Source organism: Solea senegalensis, linkage group LG21 (genome assembly GCF_019176455.1).
Source record: "Solea senegalensis isolate Sse05_10M linkage group LG21, IFAPA_SoseM_1, whole genome shotgun sequence".
NCBI lineage: Eukaryota > Metazoa > Chordata > Actinopteri > Pleuronectiformes > Soleidae > Solea > Solea senegalensis.
In genome coordinates, this window is record NC_058040.1 from 5,061,253 (window position 1) to 5,084,996 (window position 23,744).

A 23,744-nucleotide genomic window follows, 5' to 3' on the forward strand; every position below is an offset into this window, starting at 1 on the left:
TGATAGCCCTTAGAACAGTGTGACATCTTGCAACAAATGAGCGATTAATATTCCACAGCAGTTTTGTCTGTAGTGATAGTGAACATAATCTCAGATAGTGGAAACTAAAAAGACCTTGTATTTACATTTGGACTATGTGTGCAGATTGCACAAGTTATGTAATTTCCATAGGTGTTTCATGTTACGTGCCAGAGTACATGGAAGGGGGAGTGGCCGCCATTATCAAGAACCTGATTGGCTCGTCTGCGTGGTGTGAATGATTGACAGGAAAACGGACCATTGAGCGGCAGCCCTTTGTTTCGCCCCCTTGTTGGCCGCAGAAGCAACGCTGAAGGGAGCGTTTGTTCGGGACGGGGAAACCGTGCCGTTATGTCGAGCCTGTAACAGTTTGTACTACTCATAAAACTGGACTTAAACCCTGCTGGAGGATTTTTGTTTTTTGCCGTGCTGTTATAGGATGTCGATACAGTCGCATTTCAATCGATACAACGCCCCAACTGTGAAGTTTGACGAAGTGGAAGCGTTTAGTGTGGAAGGAAGAGAAGCCGCTGTGTTTGCTTGAGGATCCGCGCATACTCGGTATGTAACTTGCTGTCCCGGGTCGCAAATGTTCTCCTTTGGGCCACTTGTTTAAGGGCGAATTGATGTTTTATTTTACAAAGATGCTTATTAGGAGAAACACATTTTGCTGAAAGTTGTTGGATTTAATTTGAGTTACTTTTGCCCCATGGGTTAGCTTGCATTCCCTTTAATTATTTTTCCCCCTACGTTGTCGCTATACTTTTTGTTGTTTGTGTATGTTTTGTTTGTTTTATGGTCAACTTTTATCTATATTACTTTATTGTTATCTGTATTACGTCTCTCGGATAGCTAGTTAACCCCGGTCGTAACGCTAGCAAAGCCGCTAACTTGGCTAACCATCGGACTCCCTCCCTCGACGTCTTTACAGTAGACGCTGCAACGTTGCTGCTCCGGACTCACTTAAGCTCCAATGAAACAAACTTGCGACGCTGCACATATTTTCCAAAACAGCACACGTGCTACCGAAACATTTTCTGCAAATATCAACCCATTAAAGACGTCGTTGTTGTGTTAAAACCAAGTGAATATGTGAAAGAAAGCTGTCACTGATAATGCTAGTGCTAGCAACCATATGTTGCAGAGAAACCTGTTAGTCAAACAAGCTAGTCCGAAAATGTTCACTATTTTCTATATATATATATATTATATTCTGATGGAATGGTTTGCATCAGAATCCAATTAACTATTACTGGAATAGTTTAGTAAGACATTTTAATTTAAATTTTAACAGAAATGATGACCAACCAATAGATGATGCAAACATTTAATTAAGTTACATAATATTACAACAACAAGAAATGGCTTTATGAAAACAGTTATTGTTTATTCTCTTCTCATCTGCTGCTCTGCTCATCAGTATGTATTTGTTTAATGATTTAATTTCTATCAGTCAGTATTAATATGTTCCTCTTGTTGGTGTCCACATGTCTCACACTGTAGTTGTCTTATGCAATGTGTTGTAAATGGCTTCCACTCTCATCTTACAGGTCTGGATTGCATTCTCAAGATCACAGCTGCAGGCCATTTACTGATGGGTATATACTGTGAGGCAACACTCCAAGGGAACTGCACCTCATTCAGAAAAGACGAGAACTGTGAAAGAATGAAGACAAGCTAGATTCGCCATAAAACTGTTAAAAGACTAGCTTTATTGGACACAAACCTGGATTCAATGCACATTCAGAAAAACCTGAAAAGTAGCTTTTCTGGTTGAAGATAATCTGCAAAAGAACACGGTCACACAAGTTATCAGTATGAGTGCCGAAGGATATCAATATAGAGCGCTGTATGACTATAAGAAGGAGAGGGAGGAAGATATAGACCTGCATGTGGGAGATATTCTCCTGGTAAGCAAAGGTGCTCTAGTGGCCCTTGGGTACACTGACGGACTGGAACAGAGGCCAGATGAGATTGGATGGCTGCCAGGCTTCAATGAAACCACTCAGGAAAAGGGTGACTTCCCTGGGACATATGTCGAGTACATCGGAAAGAAATGGATATCTCCCCCCACACCCAAGCCAAGGCCCCTCAGACCTTTACCTGTTGCACCAGGTAACTACAAGGAGACAGACTCTGACTCTGAGCAAGGTCAGTGAAACACCACACCATAAATGATGTATAGGAAGTATTATAGTTTGCACTGACTAAATTAATTTGTTGATGGGCCCTCATTGATTATAGAGATGTGTATTTCAAGCAAAAACGCAGTTATTCCTCAAATATTCTAAACTCTGGCACATGAGAACTAGTGAAAGAAATGCAGGCTTCACAGCAATGCTGATCTAAGAGGAGCAGTTAAAAAAGGGCATTGAAAGACAAATGTCAACACTTACGTGGAACCTACAGCCTGTTGAGCCTTCAATACACAGTCACAAAACCTCTTAAATTCAATAAGTTCACTGCATTGTTGGATGCTGCAGCCGTCTTGTGATAATAGATGAACCACAGATTAGGTTGTCACTGAAGTGGAAAGATTTTTTTACTGCAATCATTGATTCTATCCTCAACTGTTTATTATTATTGTGGTTACTGTCCTTGTACTCAAATGTTGTAATTTAGATCTACAGCCACACAACTTTGTCGAGCAATGTGTTGCATATACATTTTAGCGATTGTATGGTGTGACAGTTACTTCATTGTTAACTATTGGTGTTGGTGAATTCTAGGGCTGCAACTAATGAATATTTCAATTAATCTGGTTGTTTTCTCGAGTACTTGTTTGGTCCATAAAATGTCAGAACATTTTGAAAAATGTTGATCAGTGTTTACCAAACCTGGAAATGCTGATGTTCTCAAATGTCTTATTTTTTAAGTATTCCGTTTCAATGAGTTCTTTGTTAAAGGGAGCAAAGAAACCAGAAAATATTCACATTTGAAGAAGCTGGAAGCTTTTAATTACTAAAAAAACACTCAAGCAGTTATCAACATGGTGGACGATTAATGGATTAAATATTGATGAAACAAATAATCATTGCAGCCATAGTGAACATGTTCAGCTTCATTAGACAAAATTAAGTTCTCAGTGGTTGGTAAAATTTGGCATTTTGTTCTGTACCAATTTGGTGAGTGAACCTTTGCCAAACTTTGCATCTTTACTACATCATGTTTATTTCCTATGCCCATATCTTTGGTCTTCACTGGTAATTTTTTCTTAGTTGGATGTTCTTACTGTGATGTATTTAAATTTCCAAATTCCAAACAATGAAACTAACTGGTTATTTTGTGGAGATTGATGTGAACAGCTTGGACATTCTTCAACAGTTCACTTTTGCCCTGTTGATAAATGACCATGTACTGACTGAACTTATAAACGAGCAACTCGCAGATCTGGATTTAGGTCAATAAATTGTGAGGAAAAATGCTGATTTTGCACAGTCGCTTGTAGTCCTTCATAACAAGTATCTCTGTCAATTGCTGTACAGCTGTGCTGAATGTGAACCAAGCTCAGTCCCAGAGGACAAAGGCTCTGGCAAGTTTCCAGGCTATAGTACACCAGGGTATCTCATGCCAGCCATATGTTACAAGTGGATATTTGCTGTGTTTCTACACGTTTTAAGGGAAGTGAATTCCCAGATCACTGTCAGACATAAGATTGGATCACAACATATGGATTATTTAAGGCAATTTATTCTGGAAGGCTGAACAGCTATGCTAATACTATTAGGGCTGCAACAATTATGAATCGTTTACTAAATTCGTCACCAGCTACATAACAATAATCGGTCAGTCAATTTTAAGTGTTTTTTTTTTTTTTTTGAAGCTTCAGCTTCATCACAATTGCAATGCTTTTCTACATCTTAACATCTTTCAATTTGCTAGCAAGAATGTTTATAATGAACATTTTCAGGTCACCCCAGTTTAGGACAGAGTTTAGATGAACTTGTCTTTGCCCTGGTGAGCACAGGAATTTTGCCTTGCTTACTTTTGATATCTTTGTTACAACTTGAGTAAGTATAACAGCTATGGCGTTATCCTAAGATGTTTATTTGCAGTAGTGTTACTTCTCAGGCCACAACTATGTACTGCATTTAAAACTGGAATCTTTTTAAAAGCAGCGTGGCTTGCACAAATGTGTGCCTAATGCTTTCTGCTCACCTCAAGAGCAGCTGGAGTTGGCAAGGTTTCCAGTTTATGCCCTTTGTGGTAGGGTTGTGAAATTCTTTGCTGTGGTTTGCAGGGTGAGCAAGGAGCAGTATGAAGGGGGCATGTGTTGAATGGCTGTGTCGTGGTTGAGTGGCAGCGCTCGGCCCAGAGCGAGGGTGAATGTAGCACAGGGAGAAGAAAAGTCTCTGTGTCCTGGTCTATGAGAGACAGAGGGGGGATGTTAAGGGGCCCTGAGGTTGTGGTGAAGGGAGAGAGAGCCCCTGTGCTAGCGTGTTGGTGCACAGCAAAGTGTGCAAAAGGATCAGGACTGGAGCAGAGCTGGGGGATTGGCAGAGGGGCTGAAGCAGGAGTGGGGTGGAGGGAGTTGGGCTGTGCATGCTCAAGGGGGCTTTGAAGAGGGGCTCGGAGCTCGCTGATGGAGGCAGGGCTCTTGCTGCTCCCTGAGTGTTTGTGATTTATAGCACACCACCGAGGGATCTCGCTCCCTTCCTCCTACTCTTCAGCTTTTTTCTTCTTCTTCCTCCTCCTCCTCCTCTTTTTTAATGTTTTGATAGTTCCTACAGTCAGCTCTTGCAAGGGGAAAGGAGGTGGAGAATGGAGGCTTGGAGAGGGGCCTCTCCTCTCTGAGCCACAGGGGTTTACATGAGTGCAGCAGATGTGGAGAGGGTAAGAGACAGAAGAGGGCCAGGCTGGGAAACTATTCCACCTCATTCCCGCTCTCTGCCCTTTTTTAACATTAAAGTACTGCTCCTTTTCGGGGCCTCTCAGTTGAGAGAATGTACATGTGTTCGGGCCCGCCAAGAAAAGGCAACTTAAAGATTATAACTTGCATAGCCTTGTTTGCTACTTTGGTGTTAAACAGTGTGGCAGAAGTAAATAAGCACAGTTTACGCATTTCATACTGATGGAAAACAAAGTTATAATACTTAAGTTTCGTGAAAATAAGATTAAGATAATATTCAAAATGTACAAGAATACTTTTCACACTGTTTGTTATGCTCATTTACACGCCCCCGGTCCAAAATTTAAATAAGAATTTCCTTAATCATTATGCTACAAAAATCAAGCAAGTTTGTGCACTTTGAAATACTCATGCCTTCATTTTAGCCGTTTTACACCAGTGAAGTTCAACAGCCTTGGTTGTTCATTTAGCTTAGATGGTGGCACTAAATGGTTAAATGTGAGGTGTTTTGAGGTTTCAGCGTTGACGGTTTTTGTACATATAATTGCCCTTTATCTTCCAACAACCAGTCTGCGTGAACATTCTTCCAAATGTTAGAGATAAAAATGTGAATAACTAGTTGTTACTCAACATGCTCTCACATGGTTCACCCTACATGCTCAGTCTTGTTTGGGGAAATATTTGATGCCATCGAGCCATCTCCTCCGGCTTGACTGAGGCTTATCAGTTTGTTTTTGTGTAGATTTCACTGCATTACATTACATTTTAGAAGCACATTTGTTTGTGACAACATAGATCTACATACAGTTGTGCTATAGATATAAATAGCTATAACTTATGGGTTGACGTAGTTTACTTTCCATGTATGAAAGCGACCATTTGAAAGGTGCTACCAGAAGGAAGAGATGAGGCTGTATAAAGCAGGCAGTTGCAGAGACTATGCTGCATAGCTGGAGATTGAGATAACGTAGCTCTCCTTCTCTGGGCCTCTTTAGTACTCAGGCTGACATCTGCTGTTTGAACATAATGTCAGTGCTGCTGAATTCTCTCTGTTAAGAATTCACCCATCTTTTGGATTGAATGTGTACCTGGGCTGCAATGATACATTAATCTATTAGTAAATTAATTATGAAACTTTTAGTGCAGTATAATGTTTTTAAATAATTAAAACTGTTTTTTTTATTTCAGCTTCCTAAATGTTAATATTTTCTGGTTTCTTAGTTCCATATAACAAAGACATCAGTAAAATAAAGTAGTTTTTGTTTGTGGACCAAGCAAGACATTTCAGAACATCATCATTTTTAAGTTTGGGAAACACCAATCCACATTGTCTGATATTTTTCTTGGACCAAACAACTAATTGATTAATCAAGAGAATAATCAAAAGATTAATTTATTATGAAAGTTGTAAGTTTCAATGTATGCCAACTTTGGGTTTGGTTTCAAATAGTGATATGCTGTAGTTTGGTGGCAGAATGAACATGGCAGAAGTTTAATACTGTGATAGTTTGTACCGATAATGTTCCTCTGTGGAACTAAAAGCCACTGGGGCCTGGAATGTGTTGGTGTTTCTTTGGTGGAGGGGTGTACACATACTGCATGGTAGACTGATTTGGAGCTTTGTGATGAATCAGTATTGTGCTAAGTGCTGATTGCAGTAATATAGTGCACAATGCAGCTGGACAATAAATGGTTGTGCACTAAATAGGTGCCTAGTGATTACTATTTTACACTGTTTTTATTATTCGTGTGCATACTTCTACCAATGAGGCAAATTTATACAAATTTAGAATTTTAGTCTGTAGTGTGGCATCCATTTGCTGTTAAATGTCAGTAGTTTACTGTTTAGCTGGTAAATATCAGAAGACTATGCACAACACCTGCAGATAGTCATGTAATTAAACATCCCAAGAGTCATATTTTGATTCATGTGCTCTCCAGTTCATCCTTTGTCTGAGTCAGCATTTGACAAACACACGTGTGCACAACACACACACATGTATTTCATAAAGACCTACTCTGCCATTTTCTGCTTAAGCTTACAACAAATCTATTGACTCGAACCAAACAACGGAATGATTACAAATCAGAACCAGAGTGAGGTTAAACCTACTTGAATGCAAGTGACTATCATGTCTTCTGCTAGCTTACCATCAGGCTAATATTAGAAGTGAAGCAACCTCAACAACAGAATCCCACACCAGGAGAGAAAAAAAAAGAGATTCAGTTCCTGCAAATATGAAAATCTGTAAGCGGTTATCAAATCCACTGCAAGGTGAACTCTGGACTCTTTGCTATTCTCTTGTTTATTTAAGATTCATTTAACCTTTTCTTATATGAAAGGCTTATTATTAGCATGTTCATTCCCTCCTCTAGCAAAGCCCGTGAAAGATAATGTGCTCTCCTTGGTTATATTTGGTTATGTTCAACATAATGGAAAGTGGAACTACAACTTCTATTACTCATAAAATGGTTAAAAAAAAATAAAAAATACAAGGAAGAACACAAGATGTGTTCTTTTATTTGCTCTGGAGCTTTCTCTTCATCACACCCTTGAGGTATAACTGCATTTATTCTGCCTGTTATGCTTTGGTTCATTGATGTACTAGAAAATATGAATGTGATTTAAGGGGCCTGCAGGGCTCCAGACTGAGCGTGAGTTAAAATTTCACGTGGTCTTATTCGTGCAAATGCACGATGATCAGTATGCTGATATGGTGCCCCTCTGGCATGTACTGCATTAGTGATTGTGGTTGAAAGTTGTACTTTTTTGCTGGCTCAGTTGGTCTCTCCTTACCTACACTCTCCCCCCGGTTCTACCGGAATGCCAAACAAACCCATTTAGCTCTTACCATGTTTAAAAGATGAAGATGTCTATAGTGGATTTCAAAAGAGGGAGAGGTGAAGCCAACAAAAGGTCCTTGACTCAGACAGACACAGTTATGAGAATGCAGGCTGCATGCAACTGGCTTAGACAGTGGAGAAGAAGAACTACTACTTTGAACCACAGCGGCTAACACAGTACGCATGGTTGCCATGCTGTGTGTATTGTTGGCAGTGTAACCCATCCATTGAAGGCATCCTGGTTTGTGGGACAATGCAGTTTAGGCTTGAAACTGTGAAGTTGTATGGTGACACAAAAGACACAAAAACTAGGCAGGTGCATCACACGAAAAAGTGAAGGGACTTTGTCCTGACGGTTTGATCCGAGTTGTCATTCAACAACAAAAAGGAAACTGTCTACTTGAACGAGCTGGTTTTGTTTTAAGATTTCATGTCATTAGTCATTTGGTAGAACTAGTGTTACCAGTGGAACATATGTTTTTGTGCCCTAATTGAACCTAATTGCTTTAGTGTATAAATCCAATAAGACTTTAATGTAATTGTGTGCATGAAAGAATGCATAACTGTTCCATCACTTGAATGTGTGCAAAGACTGAAGTCTGTAAAGGCAAATCTTCTTTTACTGGAGTTAGAGCATGTCTGTGCACAGGTTTTGAGGTGGAGATAAGAGAGGGACATAACGTCAAGGGGAACAGAAAAGCTATTTCAAATATGTGATATATTAAGAGAGAAGGGGAGAAAAGGTGGACTAGCTAGTGCAGCTAGGTATTATGTGCGTGTGTACACAGTGTACCTTGTGCTGTGGAGGTGTGGCATTACATAATTGTAAGACCACAGGATGCATCACTGGCTTTTCTAAGAAAAACACATTTATTTTCTCTCACTCTGCCAGTCATTTCTATTAAAATAGAACCAATTACTTCATGTCTTGTATCTCTTAAAGTACACTGATTTGGACAACAGAGAAAATCTCATGCATGTTTTCATTAAAAGATATTTTAAAATAACTTATAAACATGTATATCTTGATTCTACATTGTTTGCCCCACACCACCAAAATATATGATACAGTGAAAATTGAGACTACAGTGAGATAAATTGTAACAGGAGCATCGACATGGAGTTCATAGGGTTAAATGATTATCAGTAATTTGACGGCTAACATGCCACTTGCCGCTCTAAAGTGTATTTTTTGTTGTTGCATTTTACAGCAGTTTCAATAATGTGTGAGGTGCTCTGCAATTTCTACACGAATATAAAAAGATATTTGGCCTTGAAACAGTAATTACTTGAACGTGGTCTGATTTCTGATTCAGAGTTGGTTACAAGGCAGGAAAGTGGTTCCATGTTGGTGGAGTCAGTGATGGTCTGCATTTTATTGGGTTAATTGTCAACATGTAGCAACAGTCTCCTCATTGGCTGCCACTCAGCTTTTGCACTACATCTTACAACCAGTAGGAGGAGACATTGCCCTCGTTTTTCAAGTTGCTTCAGCTGAGAGCCATATCATTCATGCACTGATAGAACAAATGTGTTAAAGTATGTCGGGGCTCCCTTGCAGACACATCAGCTATAATCATTGTTTTTATTTTTGTATTGCTGCTTGTCTGAATATTTTACTAATAATTTAGCTTTATTTCATCAGTTGCCACCCCCCCCCTTTTTTTTAATAAACAATCATATGTGTCTGTCTAATATATTTTTATGCTTTTTGCTCCATGTCACGTGTGCTGTGATTGTGTTTCTGGGGGATATGAACTCTTGCAGGCGTGCCACAGCTAGACTTTTTTCAGACAAGAAGAAACAGTATAACTTGAAAATGCTGGTTACTTGAGTGGGCCCTCTAAATTTAACCCAAGTGTGTGCTATCTTTAGTTTGTCCGTGGTGCCCCAGCCCTGTCCTGCCCACAGTCTGCAGTTTGTTCAGTTAAAACATACCGTTCGAACTGGGGAGATTGTCCCCCACACCACAGCACCAGTGGCAGCTGCATCGACTTCCTCAACCTGTGGTTGACTGAGTGGCTGAGGCTTTTTGGGATATCATGAGAAGCGTCTGCCAAACATACAGGCGTGTAGAGACACGTCCAAAGGGGCCCCTGTCTCTGCACTTTCCTTTCCCAAATCGCCACAGAAACCAGCTTCTATAGAAAATGTGAACAGTCGCATGATGTGTGCAGCCCCTCATCTGCTCCAGACAGAGCAAAACAACGGTCATAGAGAGTATTATCACTGCAGTGAATGTAAGAAGACTATTTATGTTCTGGTATTGATTATACTGATGAGGGAGATTATAATTGTGCTACTAATGTAGGTGTTTCTTAATGCTTACAGCCCTCTTGGGTTTCAGCTCCACTTAAGAACTGTAATAAGGTTTGAAGAAAATACATTCACCCTGTGAGCTATTTCCAAGCTATTGCAAATGCAATAGTAAAATCAGCTTTACCTGTTCGCTTGACAACAGTAAGAGCGGACTACTTTTTGCTTTTGGAAATGTGTGTGTATCTACATTCGTTTCCATGGCACCAAGACATGGCCAGTGGAAGCATGTTGGTTGTTTGATTTTGAGCCAAGGCATCTCTAAAATCATCACAGATAGCTTGAAACATTTCTGTCATATTTTGTCTGCTACTTGATACAATTCCATTGGCAGTGAAATGATCTCGTCGTTGACAGTACCAAGAAGCAACTCTATCTCCAGGCTGTACTGTGTCACTCATGGGCCATCAATCGACAGAGTAAATAAACACAAACCTGTATTTGTGTTCTTAGGCGTTATTTTGACGCTGCATCTAGATGTATTTAAAGCCACGCATTAAAGCTTTGACAGTGTGTCGAAGTTGTTGTTGCTGATAAAATTTGCCCACCCTAGGATTTTGTCTTAAGTCATTTTTATTGATACGAGCAATGGGGAAGTGGGCAGTCTGGTAGTTTAAATTTAGCCCCAGGTTGTGATTTGAGTTTCTCAGAAAATGTTTGGCTGTAAAATGGCAGCCGTGTTAGATATCTTGTCTGGGAGAAAGGTTACACTTCCAAGGTGTGCAATGGCAGAGCTGCATGTCTCGATCTCTATTTAGGGAAACTTTGGTGTTCCATCTCAGAGTTCACTGCTTCTGAGAAAACCCCCCTCCTGCTTTGCAGTTCCAATAATGTCTTCCAGATGACCAGTTGTCTTACATGGAGTTTTTTGTGTGTTCTATGGTTAGGGGGATTTTTAGTAATCCAGCTTCTTCACATGCAACATGCCAGCCGGTGTGCTACGCTGGTCAAAGAGGATGTGGAATTGAATGAAGTGGTTCATTATTTGCATGGTTTAACATTCTTTGGTAGGAGAGTGTAGGTGCTTGGTAATCACTAGCATGCATGCATAACTGGGAGCAGCAGTAGTATAACGTTTTAAAGTGTGATCATTTTTAAGGTAGAAAGAAAGACAAATATGGTTCCTAGAAAGGCTTCCATTCATAGATTCTCAGCGTTTTGAATCTGCAGGCTCGGTGTTGAACAGTCGAGCCTTTCAGTAAAGAGCCCTTTTAAAATGAGCCTTTGCAAATCCAAATAAAACCCTTGCCAACCCCTGCATCCTTTCATGTCCACACCTGGGTACAAAGTTCTAAAGGGGAGAAAACTCAGACCTGGCTTACCTCATATCACAGGGTATTTGCTTTAGTTCCTTGGACCAGCTTGGGCTAACTTAAGTGCTCAGCACCTCATTTTTTTAATCAGTCTGCTGTAAATACCCACCTTTTACTTTTGATGGCGGCGCTTTGGTCTTGTACCTCTGAAGTTCTGAGTAGGTCATAAGTCATGCACCAAATCAAAAGTTGCCTGTTCAGATTAATTGTAGCTCGCGATATTTAATTTTATACAAATATTTATCATAACCTGTGATGACTGGCTAACGGGTCTGGATTGATTTGACTTGCCTTTTTACTTTGTTTTGTAATGTGTATTTGCTCTTATGACCTTTGAAGTCACTTAAATTATGTAACAAAACAAACTCATTCTTTGTCACTTTTACTCAAAAAGAACATGAAATCTCAGAGAAATCCATTTTCAGAACAGCCGGACAAATGGGACAGGATCTGTTTTAATTTGCAATCTAAATTTAATCTTTTTAAACAAAGGTCCTCTGTTTTTAGATGCTGTGGAAGATATTTATATTCCATAATTTCCACGTGTTTAAAAAAATCAGCGGAGAAAAGCATTTTCTCTTCATTTCAATTCATTAAATTTCTCCTGGGGCGCTCACTGAGTTTTATAAATCGTATGCAGTCATCTATCTTAAGACTACTTAAAATACATAGTGAAAATAACTCTAATTATAACTGTAAAGATTGTTAATTTATTTATATTGGAGTCACATTTTTTAATGGTTTAATTATTACACACACACGTGTTGGTTACTTATATTCAGTAGGCAACTGATGTCAAAAAAAGTTTCACAAGACAAGGAACTAAGTGGAAAAACAATTTGTAGTAAAAATAGCTGTTGCTGACAATCTCTTGTTGTCTCTTCCAGGTTATCTGTTGGACTTAACAGAACAGTTTTCTCCTCCAGACACGGCTCCACCAATGCTGGCCAGACTGCTGCAAACTATTGAGAAAAAAGGTGAGCTTTTTCATTTTTACATTTCTGTTTAACCACATTTAACTGTACTTGCATGATCTGTGATTTAATAAACTAAAGGGTATTAGTTATGCCAGTAAATGTTAATGAATGTGCTTTCACTGTTGCATTGCAGGTCTGGACAATCCCACTTTATATCGCACATTTACTGCTGGTGCTGGCCATGAAGTGAGGCAGCTTTTCGAATGTGGTAAGTGGTTTCTCGATCACACCTTCTTTGAGACTGAGAAACAACGGCAACTTTGCAAAAGTCGAGCGAGGGAGACGTATGCAAAAAGAGGAAGTTGCTCAGACATAAATGATTGACATGACCAACGATGATGAAAAAAGCTAAACGTGTGGGGTGATGTAAAATGATTTGTGTGCATATAAACAGTAGGTTAAAAAGAACATACAGGGCTGTGGAGGTTTTATTGCACCAGTTGTCTACCTTTGCATTATAGAGTTTTGCACATCAAACCTAAGCTTGTAATTAAAGTGTGCAGAAATAAGTTTAAGAACATGTGTGTTGCCTTGCATTTCAGATCCTTCCTCAGCAGAACTAGATCAGTTGGAACTTCCAGTCCTTTGTGATGGTCTGCACAGGTATCTTCAGGATCTTCCACAGCCCATCATCCACTCTGCAATATGTGCTCAAATGGTCCTCACCACGAAAGGTGAGAACAAACGTCAGCAATGTTTCTGTGATTCTGTGTTTCCTCTGTACTGTTGGCTTTGAAAGGAAGCACTGAAGTAATGCACCCCTGCCCTGCCATAGAACATTCAGTACTTTGAACACGAAACCACAACACATCATGAGTGCTCCCACAGATGGCACGTTTCATCCGATTGTTTGTAATGCACGTTTTCACAGTATAACAAGCTTAGTAATATATGTATTTTGTTGCTGCTTTTATTTGCTACTGCTGTTGCAAGTAGACAAAAAAAATCTCACACTACACACTGTTCTGCAATACTGCATTCTCTTGCAGTCACATGGCCAGAAACAGGATATATGTGGTTGATAGGAACTAAAACAAGCCTGAAAGTGTATCTCTAGCATCGCTGAGCAGCCAATCACCTGTCAGTGTACCTTACACTCATTGTCAACCACACAGTCTCTGTGGTTTTAAAAGTTAACTGCACATGACACTTTTTTCCTATCACATCATCGTTTTAAGAAACCTCTTCCTTTTAATGTTCCTCTTAGATTTGGATAGGGTTTATTGCAGTATCAGTTTTTCACATCTGTCTTGCTGACCTTTCGTCTGTTCTCATCAACAGAGGTGGTGAATACTGAGGAATGTGCCCAGCTGCTACGTCGCATTGCCAGCACCCCGAGCCTGCCTCCGCAATACTGGCTAACTCTCCACTGTCTGCTCAGGCATTTCTCTAGAGTGTGTGAAAACGGCTCTAAGAACCTGCTCTCAGCTAGAACACTGGGCGAGATCTTCAGCCCTGTGTTTTTCAGACAGCAAGCCACCAGGTGGGTGTCACAGCAGAAGGACCACGTGCCACTGCAACATAATTGGTCTGTCACACTCAGACAGCAGACAGACAAGTGTGCGTGCTCAGTGCTGCGTTTCTGAGAGACAGAATCAAACATGCTTTCTGCAGGCACATGCACGCACGTGCGCACATTTTCAGTACACAGTCTGTCACAGGCAGTCATGGGTTTTAGCTGTACACGGATATAGGTTGGAGCTTTTATACTTACCAGCTGTGCTGCACAATTAACATAGCTAAGCCTGAATTACCATGAGATTTAAACTAGCACAAAGCAGAAGAAACTGTCACTTGCGTTGTAAAACACTGACTTTATTTAACATGCCCTTTCCTCTTCACAGTTGTGAACCCAGCCTGGATGCTCACATCAGGATCATTGAGGTTCTGGTGACCAGTGAATGGAGTGAAATGCAAGCTGCTCCAGGTAGTTAACATGTCATTTTTTTTTTTTAAATCCTGCTGGTTTTGGCATTGTTGAAGAAAACGGTACACAAGAGTTTAACACAACATAAAGCCTGTTCGCTGCTCTTCTGCTGCATTTTCAATTGGATGCAGTGCATGGACGCATGTTCTGCAGGGAATTAAATATGATATGAGCACAACATGAATTGAGCACCCTGAGAGAAGAACTCTATTTTTAGCTGGAAGAATAGTTTGAAGGCCTACTGGGTACACAGTTGTGGTGAACTAGTGACATTTGTAAACACATTTGGATTATTTAATCCCGCACTGCTTTGTGGATGCACATACCCTGATTTTCTTTTTTTTACAGTGGAACAGTTTCCATGAGTTAATTTCCAAAGTTTTAGCTGCAGGTTAAAATTACTCTCTGAGAAATAACCATTACAAGTTAATTTTATGGTCTCGTCACATAGAGGGGTCTTATATTAATTAGTTGGCAACAGACTGCAACTTTGTTCAATGTCCATAGGGTTTGTAAATAAGCCCTGAATGTGAAGATTTAAAATGAAAGCAAATGATAGAATCGTGTTTTACGTTCTGTTTGGTAATGTCAGTTGCAGAACTGCACAAAGTCTGTTTTTATGTTTTAATTTTATGGTGGTTGGTCTGAATAGATGAAGCTAGTATGATGGTGTGAGTGCAGCACGTTGCGTGGAACAGTTTATGTTTTTACAGTGCTAGTAAAAGCCCGGTCGTTGGCTGAGGTGGTGGCCTAGGACTGACTGCGGCTGTTTAAACGTTTTATTACCTGTTGCAGCTATTTATAATGTTCCTGTGCAGGGCCCACTCTCAGCTGTCAGTAATTTGCACCTGCGGGAACACTTTGGCAGAGGGACAGATGGATGGACAGAGGATAGAAGGGTGAATAGACAGTCACGCAAAGACCAGAACATTTTTAGTTCTTTACGTGCACACACACAAACATAAATGTGTCCCTGTCAAAATGTACGATTAGCTTCAGGTGTGCCAAACTGGTTTGAGTCACCTGTGTCTCTCGGATAACATACTTTGTAAACACGTATGTACATTCTGTTCGTATTTTTCTGTGAATTTCTTGTGTGTGTGCACACGCATGCATGTGTGTGTGCGTGCCTCCTCCCAGTTACTGCGTGCCTATTTTAAGTAAGCAACAAAAGGCCCACTTAGATTTGGTTGGCTGGAAAGTCGGCCTGCTCCACAGAGCACTTCTTGTTAACTGAGGGCTGCCTCCAGTTTCTAGGGCCAGTCTCCCCCTCCCCCCTACCCCCTCGGTCCTCCCTCTGCCTAGATCTCCACATGTCCTCCCTGCCTCAAAGCGCCCAGCTCAGCAAATATTTGAAACTTTGCAAGTTAATCATACGACTGAACACCCCCTGCCTCCTCCTTTACAAACAGACAGAGGGAGTGACCAAAGAGACGTAGAGAAAGAGAGGGAGAGAGATGTAGGGACACACGCACACAGCTGGCACGAGTGGCTGCTTTCAGAGGAGGCAGCACTGACACCAGAGCAGCTACTGTTAATCATTAACTATCTGGCTCCATGTGAGCAAGCTTTAGCCTTTCAGAGCTCAGAAAGAGAGAGGCAGAGAGGAGGAGACTTGGCCTATTACCACACTCGCAGCAGGAACTGAGCAGTCAGTAATCTAGGCAGTCGCATGTTGCACCTGCTTCACACCGAGGAGATTACCTGGATTTTATTAAGAAGCACATAAAGCTGTAGCACTTTTTAAGGGTCAAAACAAGCCGAATACAGTTTTCTCTGTGACCTAAACTATGAAATGGAACTTAACTGGAGGACTTGAAAGAAATTCTGTTGGAATTAACTTGCCTTTTGGGAATAAAGTAGAGGCTCCAAAGAAGAAGCTCTTGATGCCCCAAAACATGCACAACTTGCAACGTAAGTCTGATGTACTTTTTAAACCGTCACACAAAAGTGGAGTGATGTATTTCTGCTGCTTCTACATTTCATACTGAAAATGAGACACAAATATCAGAGCTTAAAAAACAGAATAGGAAGAACACATTTTTAAGCTTCCATTCATAGCAACCAGTGAACAGTTTAAACCAAAGCCACAGGAAGTTATGAAAGGGTTGTGAGATATAGAATGTATTATCAGTTGTGCTGATGAATATTAAGATTTAGATGTATAACTTAAAAAGAGTGTATACATGTTTGCTAACGGCTGTGTGATGCTACAGGAGAGAAATTCAGATTTTACAGCCAAACAAAATGCTTGAGAGAACAGTTACAGTTAATTCACTAATTTAGGTCACGGAGAAAACATTTTGTTACAGTACACTGGTTTGATTGTGTGCTCTGTTTTGTTTATCCTCTCTTCTTATGCACGTAGAGTCTTAAGAACAGTTTCTCAATCAAATCTTGCAGTACTCGGAATGCGCTCTTCTTGAATCCTTTCGGTTTACAAAGAACTGGGTCTATTTTAATTTCACTAAGGAAATTAAGGGAGCTATCCCTGTCATACTGAGTGTCACACTGTGGGATTACACGCGTATTTCGGAGCTCTGGGTGCCGCTGACCGGGCCAGGCATTATAATTTAGCTGCGTACGTGCTGCTGCAGCAGAGCTGGCTTTGTCTGAGTGCCAGCAGTGGGACGGACTAAACCTCTGCACGACATGCAGAGGGAGGGGCTGAGCAGCCTGCAGGAGAGCGACCAAGCTCAGGGAGAGGGAGGATCACAGAGGAAAAGCATGGAGCAGGTCCTTCCCCCCTCTGCTAGTGAAGAGATGCTGTACATTTGCTCTTAAGATGGATGCATAATGCTGGATGCTGCTGAGAGGGGATTGTGTTTTCAGTTTTCTGTTCCACCGCAGTGTTGTTAAGATCTGAAGCAGGAAAGTAAAAGGTAATGGGCTTTCAGAATGACCTCATCGCTCTCAGGAAATGAAAGATGCAGGAGTGGTTGGTGACAGACCCCCAGTGTGATTGGCTGTGGTAAGTGATGTAACACGTTACTGAGCAGGCTGCCCTTAATGGATTTTGAAATTGAAATTTCGGTGGTCCTATGTAAAATGCGATTTTTTTTGCCGTCGGTCACATTATTGCAAGCTATCTTATTAGGATGTGAGTTTGGTGCTTTTGGTAAGCAAATGTTTTAAGTAGTGATTGTTCACACGACTGGTTTTAATAATTGGAAATTGTTGATAAAGTGCGACGAGATCAGGAGGCTGACGTAAGGAGAAGAGAAGTGGAAATGTGCATGTGTGTTTGAACTGCCTGGCTGCATTTTGCAGAGATGATAAACCCTTGCATTTTCTGCAGTGTCACAGTTTTAGCTGTGAGGCAAATGAATGGGATGGTGCTTGCAGTCTCCATGAGAGAAATATCCTGCAATGTCTGTTACTGCAGTATTGGTGTTAATGCAGAGGGAGTGAACAAAGACAGTGCAGATTTGTGGGTTAAAAATAGCCCGCTACCTTAGTTCTGCTACTGCTGCCCTCACTGAGAAGCTGTCAGCTTGCGAGCAGCCACTGCAGATTTAAGATTCTTTATGGATCTAGTCTATCCCCATCCAGACCACAGGCGCAATTCCAATCTTAACTCAGACTGCAGACAGGAGATGTGATTCAGTGTCCAGCTCAATGGCTGATAAAAAAAAACCCTGTGGAAAAATCAATAGTCTGCTAAGTGTCAACCTGTATTCACAGCCAGTGTAGTCTTTTGTAAAATAAAGGGCTGTTTATGTATTTGAATGTGTTTTTATGCTTTTGTGGATGAACAAAAGGATGTGATAGTGTTTGTTATTGCCGTTACCTATACATTATAATAACTGCTCTGTAGTTATAGCAGTTAGTAGCAGATAGAGGAATATTTACAGACAGCCCCCTTTTCTTGAATGAAATTCAGTCTCCCTGACTCACTCATTCTCTCCTCCCACTGCCCAAGCATCACACCCTTTCCGCTGGAGAGGGGCGGTATTTTTTTTTAGCTCTGTTGAATCAATGGAAAATGTTAGAGAGGGATAGAGCCACAGAGAGAGAAAGAGAGTTGTGTGTAATTCAGAGTAAATGCATGATTCCTATGCAATCGTTTATAGACAAATGGTATAGTGGCTGCCACATGCATTATCCATGTTTTGTTTCATGAAGAGGTTTCATGAAATGCATCATGAGGAGACTGAAAAGCAGGGTGCATCAGTCTAATGTAAACATGTGTACGACGGTTACATCGTTCAGTATACACTGTCTCTATTTACATTCTCTGCCTGCTCCTCTTGTCCTAACAGCTCTACCTCCTAAGCCACCCAAGCCCACATCTGTGACTAACAACGGTATGAACAACAACATGGCTCTACAAGACGCTGAATGGTACTGGGGCGACATCTCAAGGGAGGAGGTCAATGAGAAATTGAGGGACACTGCAGACGGTACGTTCTTGGTACGAGACGCCTCGACAAAAATGCACGGAGACTACACTCTGACTCTAAGGTAAGGTCCCCATCTTCACTCATTTCCCCCTCATCAACATCTGTGTATTTTTAGCAGGGGGTTTAACTATTTATTTGCTCTGTTTATCTACAGGAAAGGAGGTAACAACAAGCTCATTAAAATATTCCATCGGGATGGGAAGTACGGCTTCTCAGACCCACTGACCTTCAGCTCAGTCGTTGAGCTCATCAACCACTATCGCAATGAATCACTGGCTCAGTACAACCCTAAGCTGGACGTCAAGCTGCTGTATCCCGTCTCCAAACACCAGCAGGTAAGTTAGAGAAGAGTCAAAGCGACCACATTTGAAATGCGTATTTCAAAACCTCCTCACTGAAGCTTGTTCATTAATCTTTTTCTAGGATCAGGTGGTGAAAGAAGACAACATCGAAGCTGTTGGGAGGAAGCTCTGCGAGTACCACCAACAGTACCAGGAGAAGAACAAAGAGTACGACCGTCTGTATGAAGAGTACACCAGAACGTCACAAGTGAGTATCACCTAACCCCACTGGAATCATTATCACGTATGTGATATTTCACAGTCACACACTCATACTTTGCCTCCTCCTTCCAGGAAATCCAAATGAAAAGGACGGCGATAGAGGCGTTTAATGAAACCATAAAGATCTTTGAGGAGCAATGCCAAACACAAGAGCGGTACAGCAAAGAGTATATCGAGAAATTTAGGAGGGAAGGCAACGACAAGGAGATCCAGAGGTAAGATAGACCACGAGTTCTGTGTCGACTGAAAAGGAGCAACATGTAAGGAGTCAAATCTTGATCGTGAACAACATTGTTTTGTTTTCAGGATCATGGGAAACTATGAAAAGTTGAAATCAAGGATAAGCGAAATTGTGGACAGTAAGCGTCGCCTGGAGGAAGACCTGAAGAAACAGGCAGCAGACTACAGAGAGATCGACAAGAGGATGAACAGCATCAAGCCCGATCTCATCCAGCTCCGCAAGACCAGAGACCAATATCTCATGTAAGTCTAACACTCAGACATGGCTTAGTTTCCTTCAGGGGAGTCGGTCTGTCCTGGTTTTCAATCTCCACGTGTCTTTCCCTCCCGCAGGTGGTTGACCCAGAAGGGAGTCAGACAGAAGAAACTTAACGAGTGGCTTGGAATCAAGAACGAGAACACAGAAGAGTGAGTATCATTCGAGTTTGAACAACGTGACACAGAAATCAAACGCCTCAACCACATAACTTAACATTTATACTTTTCTTCTTTCTTCTTCTAGTCAATATTCTATGGTGGACGATGACGAAGACCTCCCGCATCACGACGAGCGGTCCTGGAAGCTGGGCAACATCAACCGACCGCAGGCGGAGGCTCTCCTCCAGGGGAAGAGAGACGGAACATTCCTGGTTCGAGACAGTAGCAAAGCGGGATGCTACGCATGCAGTGTTGTGTACGTATTAATCTGTGTGTTGTTCAAGCGGCGTATGACGCACCATTTTCACCTGCGTCTGTAAAAGATGCTCACATGGGCATAAGCACAACAACAAAGGTGTGCATATTTGTAAAGGACGTAATTTTATTTAATTTAATGTCCTGTTTGTGTAGGAGGAGTGGTTACATCCACTTAATGCTCTTGAGATGTACAAATGCACATTTGATTGAGTGAGCTAATTGTGTTTTGTCCTCTTTGTCTTCACAGCGTGGAGAATGAGGTGAAGCACTGCGTCATCAACAAGACACCCTCAGGTTATGGCTTTGCCGAGCCATACAACCTGTACAGCTCACTGAAAGAACTCGTACTTCACTACCAGCACACATCTTTGGTCCAGCACAATGACTCTCTGAATGTGACGCTAGCGTACCCGGTATATGCCCAGCAGAGACGGTGAGGGACCGTAAGGGATGTATGCATTTGGACACAGAGAAAAGGCCTCATGGTTGGAGTTGGAGATGCATTTTGTCCTGTGACTCCGTGTAGAGAACAAGGCTCTGGTGCCTAACTCGGACTCAAGCTGAGGAAAAAAGACGCAATAAAGCCTGAAACATTTCAACGACTTTGCCTGACCACAAGCCCGAGGCGAGTCTGAATGTAGATCTCTCTTTTTTGCTTTTTTGTGGGAGCACAGAATGGAGCAGAAACTGCTGTTACTCCCCCAGTGGAGGACATATGAGGCCTTTTCCCAACGGTGCTTGTTCTTTTTCAAAGCTTTACCAGCCGGAATGTCGATTCGCAGCAGACAAACTCTTCAGACGAAAACTGTACTCACCGGCCACGACGTTCTTGTTTTTTTCCACTTTGTTTTTTTTCCCTTTTACTTCATTTACGTGTGTCATTGTTTCTGCACAAGTGTTTGTGTGTATGTAGTTGTGAGCGTGCGTGCGTGTGTGTGTGTGATTGTCCATGTGACCAAAACTCATAGAATCAGGAAACTGTGTGATGTCAGGGGCTGTGTAACACATTCACTTGTGTTAAACTGTTCAGTAGCAAAACCATGGATCAGCTAATAAATGTAGCAAAATGGCACTTTTAAACAAAAGTTTTAATTTAATTTTCTTTTTAAAAAGACTCTTACGTACTTATAACAAAAAGAGCAGAAAGGACGAGATGTCAGCACCTCCCCTTTGAACCGTTGAGCATTATAGTGCAGAAGTAAACGTGATCTTTACTGTTGGCAGGTGAAACTATGAATGGACTTACTATTTCATGTACATTTGTGAAAATGTATTCAGTCATGAATCACAGTGCACCATACCAAAAAGGATCAGTTCCTGTTTAGTTGTAATTCTGATCTGCTATGCAATTCTTTCTCCATTTTTGTTTTTCCTTCAGAATTGTTCTATTCTGTTGCAACCCACAATATAAGCTTGTTTTATTGCTTGTAAAAAAAAATGTTCCTGTGTAAATATCCAAGAGGATATTTTGTGTCAAAATGCCAAGATACAGTAAAAAAAAGCTTATGATTTTTAAAAGATAATAGAAACACTTATGATTTACTTTAACAACTGATATACAGATGGAAAAATCAGTATTTTATTAGTCTTTTTTTGTTTTGCTTCAAACTAATGTTCTTCTCAGGCAGAGCCTTTTGAGTGATCGAGCTGCATCAGTCTGTTGCAGCTCCTTGTCAAAACGGCAAAGTTGGAGCACTCGGAATGGGGCGATGGTATTGTTAGGACCCTTCTCAACCACAACCATGAAAGACAGTATAGATTTATTTTGTTATAAAATATATATGTTCCCACATGAGAATATATGAGAGTATAGACCGGTGTTTTCGACTGATAGATATTGTTCTTAAAGATCACTATACATTTGTCCACTTAGTATTTTTCTGTATCAGAAAATCACTGTGCTTACATGGGTGGATCAGCTCATTTCAGATACTCTGTAAATCACTATTCAAAGAGAACACGTGCCACGTGGAATCCTCATTTTACATTTATCTTTGTTTTTTTGCTTCTCAGCTGATTGGTACATGTGTGTAGGCCCAATAAAACGGTGGCCACCACAACTTTTTTTTTCTCGTCATCCCTTGTTAATGAAATCTATTTAATGTGAAAAGTTGCAAATTGAATAATTCGAGATAAAGACTAGACTGTCTTGTTCATAGTACCGTGAAATGATTCAGATGGTTTATTCGTCCTGCAAAATGTAGGCCTGGTCAGCACAGCAGCTGTCGAGCTGATCTGTTCATATATCTTTGCATAACAAATTTGTTGTCAGTGTAATCTTGATTATCGCCGCCGCTGCCTTCGGCACAAGTAAATAAGTATTTGTAGGTGAAACGGGGTTTATGCCTCCTGTCAAATGAAATGTGAACAACAAACGATACCTGTGATTGAAATAAAGTAAGTGACATTGCCACATGATGACAAATCCCCCAAAACGGCAGGATTGTTGTACAGCAACAAGTAAAAAAGTGTTGTAGATACATTTGACCAATTATTCATCCAAGATTAATTAGTAGCACATTGATATTAACCATCATTTATCTTAGGTTTTTATTAGTTCTGTCGAAGCCATTAACAGATGTTTTTGGATTGTGTCATAACTGACATTTCTTCTAATAGTAGTCATCGTACTGAAATTAACCTCCTCAACAACAGCTGGCATGAATTTTGTTATTTGTTGTTCAAATATATTCTTCACCATTATTTTTTTTCTTCGCCTCAATTTCTGGGTTGTATGATCATTTTAGGTGTTTTTTTTTTTATTTTTATTTTATTTTTAAGGCTCATCTTTTGTGTCCCTAACGTGATAATTGGATAAAGATTCACCAGTGTTCCCCAGTTTTGCTTCAAAATCTGTATTGGGCTTTGTTAAAAAATGAAATAAAACACTTCTTTATAAAGCAACAAGTCATGTTTTATGTTTTGTTTTGTACATCTGAAAACATTTCTTACTGGAGAATGTTTTTTATGCCATATCATAAAAAAAACATTTTTTACTGCCATACAATAATCCCTATGATACAAACTTTGTTGTATGTCATTAACTTTGTTCTTTTTCTCCCTAGTTTATCTTTCCTTCTTTTCCGCTCTCTTTCTGTGTCCTCAAAATTTTAAGACCAGTTGAAACATTTACATTTTGCACTGTTGCATCTTAAGAAGGTTCCATCAAGACACAGGACAATTCTCGGCCCAAATTAGGCTTGTCACTGGTGCCAACTGCAGTCCCTTAACCATTATACGCCATCAATGAGAGAAGGGTTTTAAGAACAAAAAACGCCTTCAACTGATGGAAGCCATCAGGACCGCCAACGGTAAATTTTTTCTCATGAGAGAACAAAACTTTCTTCCACCTTTCAATGTCCCATGTTTGGTGCTCTAATGCAAACTCCAAACGGGCAATTTTGAAAAAGGAGACAAGGCCTTTGAAGACATTTTTTGTTGTGGGACTGCAGTCAAAACGTCATAGTATAGTATGTCGTCCAAAATTGGTCAAAAATGTCATAGTAAAGTATGTCGTCCAAAATCGGTCAAAAATGTCATAGTAAAGTATGTGGTCCAAAATCATGAAAAAACATAGAATAGTATGTCGTCCAAAATCACTCAAAAACGTCATAGTATA

At 40.6% G+C, this 23,744-nt stretch overlaps 1 protein-coding gene across 3 annotated transcripts; it reads left to right on the forward strand.

Moving 5' to 3' along the window:
- The first annotated feature begins 310 nt into the window (after positions 1-310).
- pik3r1 (phosphoinositide-3-kinase, regulatory subunit 1 (alpha)) lies at positions 311-23,029 on the forward strand. Of its 3 annotated transcripts, XM_044012112.1 has the most exons (15): positions 311-579; positions 1,569-2,169; positions 12,228-12,317; positions 12,451-12,525; positions 12,860-12,991; positions 13,599-13,800; positions 14,162-14,244; positions 18,507-18,708; positions 18,802-18,982; positions 19,071-19,196; positions 19,283-19,425; positions 19,517-19,693; positions 19,784-19,858; positions 19,953-20,123; positions 20,373-23,029. In XM_044012112.1, exons 2-15 carry the CDS (start codon positions 1,836-1,838, stop codon positions 20,560-20,562), a joined length of 2,181 nt encoding a protein of 726 aa, XP_043868047.1. In that variant the 5' UTR covers positions 311-579; positions 1,569-1,835; the 3' UTR covers positions 20,563-23,029. The 3 variants fall into 3 exon arrangements, with proteins under 3 accessions (XP_043868047.1, XP_043868048.1, XP_043868050.1); XM_044012113.1 differs by lacking the exons at positions 311-579; positions 1,569-2,169; positions 12,228-12,317; ... (2 more) ...; positions 13,599-13,800; positions 14,162-14,244 and adding an exon at positions 15,534-16,158; XM_044012115.1 differs by lacking the exons at positions 311-579; positions 1,569-2,169; positions 12,228-12,317; ... (2 more) ...; positions 13,599-13,800; positions 14,162-14,244 and adding an exon at positions 16,175-17,215.
- The last annotated feature ends 715 nt before the right edge of the window (positions 23,030-23,744 follow it).

Excerpts from the sequence above, each read along its gene's own strand:
- pik3r1 (XM_044012112.1), top strand. The coding sequence starts at position 1,836 with ATGAGTGCCGAAGGATATCAATATAGAGCGCTGTATGACTATAAGAAG. Across the intron at positions 12,318-12,450 it reads GCAAACTATTGAGAAAAAAG|GTCTGGACAATCCCACTTTA; the intron begins GTGAGCTTTTTC and ends GTTGCATTGCAG. Across the intron at positions 19,426-19,516 it reads AACGACAAGGAGATCCAGAG|GATCATGGGAAACTATGAAA; the intron begins GTAAGATAGACC and ends TTTTGTTTTCAG.